The sequence below is a fragment of the Leiobunum rupestre genome, chromosome 2 (genome assembly GCF_980474605.1).
Source record: "Leiobunum rupestre chromosome 2, qqLeiRupe1.1.hap1, whole genome shotgun sequence".
Classification (NCBI taxonomy): Eukaryota; Metazoa; Arthropoda; class Arachnida; order Opiliones; family Sclerosomatidae; genus Leiobunum; species Leiobunum rupestre.
The window spans coordinates 4,891,319-4,898,974 of NC_143385.1; the positions used below are offsets into that span (position 1 = coordinate 4,891,319).

General features: G+C 39.1%; 1 protein-coding gene across 1 annotated transcript; it reads right to left on the reverse strand.

Moving 5' to 3' along the window:
- Positions 1-655: 655 nt before the first annotated feature.
- LOC149955569 (uncharacterized) lies at positions 656-4,219 on the reverse strand. The gene is made up of 4 exons (XM_090166692.1): positions 4,216-4,219; positions 1,633-3,330; positions 1,387-1,557; positions 656-1,317 (listed from the first exon to the last, which is right to left on the reverse strand). The coding sequence occupies exons 1-4, from the start codon at positions 4,217-4,219 to the stop codon at positions 656-658; spliced, it is 2,535 nt and encodes an 844-aa protein (XP_090022818.1).
- Between the last annotated feature and the right edge of the window lie 3,437 nt (positions 4,220-7,656).

A 7,656-nucleotide genomic window follows, 5' to 3' on the forward strand; every position in this document is an offset into this window, starting at 1 on the left:
ACGCTAGGTTTACTGTTTGCCTGCTCGATAAGGGAATTAAAGTATAGTTAAATAATAACGATGTTGGTGAAAAAGAAACATTTTATTTCGCGTCAAGTCATGAGAGAATTTTAGAAAGAGACAGTGGTTACATTTTTGCGGAGGAGGTATTTATAGTTTTTACAAGATGGGGGAGAGGGACCAAGGGGTCAGGTGGCGCCACTGGTGGAAAGGATGTCTAAATAAATATTTCCCTTCCAACCCGTGAAGCTGCACTTTTCCCATCTTGACCCTCGTGTTGCAATTCACGGGGGCGCGTACAATGGGTAGGATATTTTGGCTTATAACTATACAAGAAAATAGACAAATACATTAGTGGAAATTTTACTTCCAGACAATCTGACGCCTTAATATTTTCTCGCGACAACTTGTTTTATTTTTATTTCTTTTAAAAAATAATTTTAACAATTTAATTTTAGTTATTTAGCCCTAGCTCGTCTACACGCCAAGCAGCCTTTCACTACCTTTTTTGCCAGCTGCCGTCCAGCGATTACCCAATATTTCTCCCGCGCCTGCGCTATTGTAATTTGAGTGCCACCGTGTGGTACATTTCGGTGATATCGCTCCATTAGAAGCTCGGAGAAGCGCTCTTTTTGGCTTAAAATAATAGGGTGTTTTAGATTATAGGCCATACAGTAGTTGATTTTTCTAGTCGTCCTCCCACGCATATTATACCCTGTTCATTAAGTATCGGATAGAGAAGTGACATTTTTGAGGATGGTATTACCGTTTGTTTATTTTTTAACGCCGTAAGTTCCTCGCCGTAGGTTTTTTCTTGGATACATTTAATCCACTTAATTTCGGCCGCTGCCATTTCCTCCGCGGTTATTGGGCCTATTTGTCTTTTTGGTTTATGGGTACGATCTACATTTCTTAGGACGTACGCCGTGACTCGAAGAGCCTTATCCAACAAGCTAAATCTGTTTAAATTTATTATCTTATCAAGACTAGGTTTTTGGGCGAAGCTTATTACTAAAGCGTGAGCGCGCCTTTCCCTGTCTAGCTCGTCTTTATCAACCTGTCGCTCTTCTTGGTTATCGCTGGGCCACTGCGTCTTGGGCTCTCGAAGCCACCTCGGACCTCCCTCCCACATTTCGTGGGCGTTTAGTTTTTCAGCTGAAATTCCCCTTGTTGGGATGTCTGCGGGATTTTGCAATCCAGGATAGTGATTCCAATCCCCAGGATTGGTGAATTTTCCAATTTCTAATACCCTATTGCTAACGAAAGGCTTCCAATTAGTAGGAGTGTCTTTAAGCCAGTGTAAAGCGATTGTGGAATCTGTTCACAGATAATTCTTAACATTTAGATTCGAAAATACGTCTCTGATGTAGTTCGTTAATCTGGCACCAAGGACGCAGCCCATTAATTCTAAACGAGGTACAGTCAATTTCTTGAGGGGTGCTACTCTTGTTTTGGAGGCTACGAATGAGACTCCTATTTCCTCGGAACTAGTTACGTAACGGACATATATTGTAGTGGCGTACGCGCTTTGGCTAGCGTCGTAAAAGGTATGTATTTCTAATTGAGTGACGTTACAGTTCCCTTTAAAATAGTGTCTGGATAACCTAACGTTACGTAGGAGTGGGAGCTCACTAAACCAAACCCTAAATTCATCGCGAAGTTCCACCGTAATTTCTTGGTCCCAGGTTAATTGTTTTTCCCATAATTTTTTGAAAATTATTTTGGCCCTAATTGTAAAGGGGCCCAATACTCCTATAGGGTCAAATATTCTGGGCATCACGCTTAAAACGTGTCTTTTTGTGGGCCTAATGTCTTGTAGTATGTCCATTAGGGCATCCAAATTAAATGAAAACGTATCTTCGTCCGTTAACCATTTTAGTCCTAATACTTTTAGATTACTCGGGTTTTCTTTTCCCTCGAATAAAGGAACGTGTTTTCGGGTTTGTTTTTTCTCACCCCAGAGGGCTCTTAATTCGGGAGAGTTCGTTTGCCATTTACGAAAGTTCATGTTAGCGCTGCTAATTAGCTTGTTGACGTTTACTGATAGGTCAAACGCTTCGCTGACACTTTTGTCCCCTCCCGTTAGATCGTCTACGTATAAATCGTGGTCCAGGGTTGTTACCGCCTTTTTATCGGCCCCCTTCGTGTGGTGAATGTGGTATTTGATAGTATTTGCCAGTAAAAATGGACTAGCGGTGATTCCGAATGGCACGCGTGTCATTCGAAGATGGATAAAATGATTTTCCATTAGTTTGTTACTCGAGGCCTCGTTATACCACAAAAACCTCACGGAGTCCCTTTCGTTTTCTGATAGCACGATTTGTAAGAACGCCTTTTCTATATCTGCTATAAACACGATTTTATGAATTCTAAACCTCAGTAAAATTAGTAGTAAGTCGGGGTTTAAGTTAGGTCCGCTGAATAATAGGTCATTCAACGAAGGTGCGCCCTTAGCGTGTGAGGAGCCATCTAGAACCACTCTCACCTTAGTCGTGACGCTGTCGCGTTTTACCGCCTGTGGTGGGAGATAATACGTGCCCGGGGGTTTTATTTCCGGTTGGGGGACCTTCTCGACTATTCCTAAACGTAATTGTTCGTCAACAACCGCCTTGCATTCTTCGTACAATACTGGGTCTTTATTAAATTTTTTAATCAAGCTATTTCCCCTAATAGTGGCCTGTCCTAAATTATCTGGTAACGCTAATTTATCAGTTTTCCAGGGAAACATTACGTAATATCTACAGTCAATCATTTTAATTTCCCGGTTGAAAATTTCCACTATTTCGGAATTCTTTAGATCCATATTTGTTTCTTCCCCATCTTCTATACCCATACTTTCTAAAGTCCAATGGTTTTCCATTGTTTTGGAAATTTCCCTTTCGGTTACGCTAATTCGGAGAGCGCTGATTTTGTTGCAGTGTACTCCAATTCCCCCTTCTTTTTCTCCGCAGGGACCTTGTATGGTCCATCCGAAACAAGTTTCTAGCGCCACTAGTCTTGAACTAAATCTTTCGATCTTTCCAGTCACTATCGCGTAATAGTAATCTCCTCCAATAAGGACGTCCATGCTAGAGCTATCCATTAATTTTTTACTAGGTCTATCGGCTAATTGTAGGCCTTTCATTTGCATGTAATTTTCTACTTCCTCACAGTTTAGAGACGTTACGGCATTACAAACGTACGGAACCTCAATGGCGATAATTTCTACCCTTTGTTTAGGGTTGCGCGTATTTTCTAAAGTTAACCTAACTTTATTTCGAATATCTTGCGAAGTACTTTTCGATCCAAATTTACTAATTTCTATTTCAATTCTTCCCACGATGGGTAATTCTAGTTTTTTCGATAAATCTTGTCGTATAAAGCAAGCTTGAGCCCCAGTATCTAACAAACATCGGATTTCCACCCCTCCGAATTATTGGGAGGTCTAGCTATGGCGAGTGCCGTTTGCAGTAGTACGGTTTTTCCCCCTTCCCCGATTGATGCCTTGGCGCAAGCTACGTTGGCTTAAGCTTTCTCGGCGTCTTTCCCCATTTCGCTCTTGTTATCCAACCCTTTATTCACTTCGTTTTGTTCACATAGCGCGAAATGATGCCTTCTCTTACATTTGCGGCAATTTTTAAATTTTGAGTAACAATTTTGCATTTGATGCGAGACCTTGGGACAGATATAACACCTTTGTTGGTCCCTAATTATTTGCCTTTTTCTTTCTAGAGTGTTTAACGCAATTAAAGCTTTTGTGGGAATTGTCTTGGCAAAATACGCAATAAATGTTGTCCCCATAATTAGTATTATTTCTGCTGTTTTGGAAATTGGGTTTTTCTACAACGGTAGTGAGCGCCGAAGCTGAATTCGCACATTTAAGGGGTTTTTTAGACTGATTTTCGTTTAAATTATAGGAATTATACTCCTTGAAATTATTAGAAACCCCCGCGCCTAAAAGGGCCGAAATTTCTCGGCTTTCTACTTCTTGTTTTAAAAACTCTAATAGAACATTTACGTTCCAATTAGCATCTTTCACGTGCTTCCTACTGTATTCGAGTCTTATTTCGTCAGGAAGACATTTTAATAACGTGGGGCATAAAAATGTACCGATAGCGACCGTGCTCACACCGAGCGACCTCAGACTTCTGATATTAAGTTCACAAGAGTCAAATAGTCGCCGGAGTGCTTTATGATCGTTAACTTTTCTAACGGGTTCCGTGTTAAGCAATTTACTCATGTGAGTATGAATAATTAAATCGGTACGCCCAAATCAATTATCTAGAATTTTTATGGCTTCGTCGTACGTTTCATTTGACGCGTACAATCCCGCTAAAGCTAACTTAGCGTTGTCTTCTATATAAGACAATAAGTAGTTGAATTTTTCAACTTTTGGTAAACTCACATTATCATGGATTGCGGTCTTAAATTGATTCCAAAATTTGTTGAATTGGGTGATGTCTCCGTTGTACTTCTGAAGGACGAGTTTAGGTAGTTTCGTCCCCGTTTGTTCCGGTTGCTCCTGCAGTGTTGGGGCTCGTAAGTCCGGTTCCGCCGTTGATGGGGTTTGTAGATCCAGTACCGCCGTTGATGGAGATTGTAGATCCGGTACTGCCGTTAATGGAGTTCGTAGAGCCGGTACCGCCGTTAATGGGGTTCGTAATGCTGGTAGCGCCGTTGATGGAGATTGTAGTGCCGGTACCGCCGCCGGTAATATTTGCGGGCAATGTGGAGCCGGTACCGCCGCCGATAGTATTTGCTGAGCCGATACCGCCGTTATTCGTGAGAACCGCACTGCCGGTTACATCACTCAGTTTCGGGATTTGGCGCTGGGCTTTTCTGGTGATTAAAGTGATTTTTTCCCTGTATGTTTCGTAGGCTGTCTGTGGTACTCATCGTTGTCGATGAGTACCACTATTTTGGAGTCGTATTGAATTAGGTCGGCCTCCTTTTGTTGTAGTATCAGGATCGCGTCGTCTAGATCCTCCGCAGTAGTTTGTGAATCGTTAATGAGGGTCTCGATTGAAGTTATTTCTCTAGTAACGAGACATCTAACGATTTTGCGTGATGACTTTAGATTCATCAACTGGGCTTCACGTTTCGCCTTCGCCTGGTCGGGCTGTTGAGCTGGATCCGGCATTGTAGTTTAGGTTCCCGTAGTCTGGGATGGTTGATCCTCAAGTATTGGATCCGCTGGTTCCCGTAGTCTGGGCTGGTTAATTAGATTTTTGTAGAAAGATCTCCTGAGTATCGGATCTTTATTTTTCTCTCGATAACTATTCCCTAATCTGGTTTTACTTCCCGGGTTTCCGGCACCATGTAGTTTTTAGTTTTAGGAACTACCGGGGGTTGGGAGAGCTAATTATTATTACCATAGCGCCGACTGAAAAACGCTAGGTTTACTGGTTGCCTGCTCGATTAGGGACTTAAAGTATAGTTAAATAATAACGATGTTGGTGAAAAAGAAACATTTTATTTCGCGTCAAGTCATGAGAGAATTTTAGAAAGAGACAGTGGTTACATTTTTGCGGAGGAGGTATTTATAGTTTTTACAAGATTGGGGAGAGGGACCAAGGGGTCAGGTGGCGCCACTGGTGGAAAGGATGTCTAAATAAATATTTCCCTTCCAACCCGTGACGCTGCACTTTTCCCATCTTGACCCTCGTGTTGCAATTCACGGGGGCGCGTACAATGGGTAGGATATTTCGGCTTATAACTATACAAGAAAATAGACAAATACATTAGTGGAAATTTTACTTCCAGACAATCTGGCGCCTTAATATTTTCTCGCGACAACTTGTTTTATTTTTATTTCTTTTACAAATTATTAAAGGTTTTTACAGTCCTAAAGTGCTTCGTTTCAGAGATATAGTTTCCCAAAAAACTACCCCAAATACCGGACACAGCCTTAAATCTGGCAAATAATATTCTTCCTTTAGCCAAATTGTTTTCATTAAACTATCAATTGTTTTTATCCGTGAGGCGAGAAACTTTAATAACAAGTTGCAAAAGTTCATTTATGTCCTTTTAGAAGTAAAATTAGTTTGAAGACAAATACAAGCCATTTTAATTTATTGATACGATTTTAATTATTTAATCTGAAGATACAAATGTCATAAAAATTATAAATTAATGGTTTTAAAATTGTCTAATATTGTAGCTAATAAGGCACATTGGTCCAGGAACGCTTATAGCACGGGCGAGCTCAAGAAAAATGTGTTAGAAGCTTAAAGATTCAACCAGCAGTAGATTCCTTAAAGACTGGTGTCAGATCGACTGGCGTTTGAGTCTGTTGATAGACGGCTAAGAGAAATACAAGAAATTTTTTTATTTAAATTTATTAATTAAAATCGTATCAATAAATTAAAAGGGCTTGTACTTGTCTTCAAACTCATTTTACTTCTAAAAAACATTAATGAACTTTTGCCACTTGTTATTAAAGTTTCTCGCCTCTCGGATAAAAACAATTGATAGTTCAATGAAAACAATTTGGTTCAAGGAAGAATATTGTTTGCCAGATTTAAGGCTGTGTTCGGTTTTTGAGGTAGTTTTTTGGGAGCCCATATCTCTGAAACGAAGCACTTTAGGACCCATGTATATTAGACATTTTTTACTCATAGAGACCCATAGAATGCATATGGAAAGTTTCGGTACTCTTATCCGTAACACCCTGTATACGGCATAACGTGGAGGTTTTCGTTATTGCATTACTGTCTGTGCGATGTACAATTTTGTTTCACCCAACGAGATGAAGTGTTAATAATTTGCCAAGTTCTTAAATAAAATTCAATTTATATCACCAGGTTTTGATTTCCGTAAGTAATCCTAGCGAAAATTGTGAAATTTAACAAAACTAGAGATTATGAAAATTGAACATAAAACTAAATTAAAGTAACCTTACATAATTGGTTGTAAATGAATATTATAGTTGTCAAGTAAAGCGCTCTTTAAGATAACAATTGCCGAATGTAGAAAATTCTTGCCACCTTACTTCACGAGCTAGGAAATTAATTATAAATAATTTCGCCACAATATTGTAAAATGAAAATTGATAGTTGAAAAATTAAGGTGTGGCGTAAGAATCTGTCCCTCAAAACTCGAATAATAATTTATCTTCAGATATGAGACTTACGTTCCAAAAAGAAGACAAAAAATAAATCCCAGATGGATTCGTACGCTGCCACCACACGGTTTTGAGTTTTCTTTAAAAATGGTGGCTCCTTATAATTAACCGTAAAGGTTGAAGATATTGAGTTTAAAAAAGCAATGCCAAGCAAGGACGAAACGAAACACAGAATTACCTATAATAAGGATAAATTACAAAACAGTTTATTAATTAAATATTATTGTATACGCATCAACTTTGGCCTAGATTTTCTTTTTATTTCTTATATTTATTATTATTTTAACAGAATTAATAAAGCACAGCTTTGCTATTAAAGTAAACACATATTTTATTTTATCGGCTGCAGTACCGCATATTTTTACCCAATAAAACTTAGTTTTCTCCCCCACTCTTTACTTGTTCGAGTTTTTACTCCTCACTCTCTAGACCATTGGTGGTTCTTGTGATTTTGCTCTACATATTTTATTATTTAATATTTTATTAAATAATAAACATAATGTAGTTAAATGTCAACGAAAGCGGAGTTGAAAATAGCTCTACCGGGAATCTAG

Excerpts from the sequence above, each read along its gene's own strand:
- LOC149955569 (XM_090166692.1), bottom strand. Across the intron at positions 1,558-1,632 it reads TGAATTTAGGGTTTGGTTTA|AAATACATACCTTTTACGAC; the intron begins GTGAGCTCCCAC and ends TCACTCAATTAG. Across the intron at positions 1,318-1,386 it reads ATTAATGGGCTGCGTCCTTG|ATTCCACAATCGCTTTACAC; the intron begins GTGCCAGATTAA and ends ATCTGTGAACAG.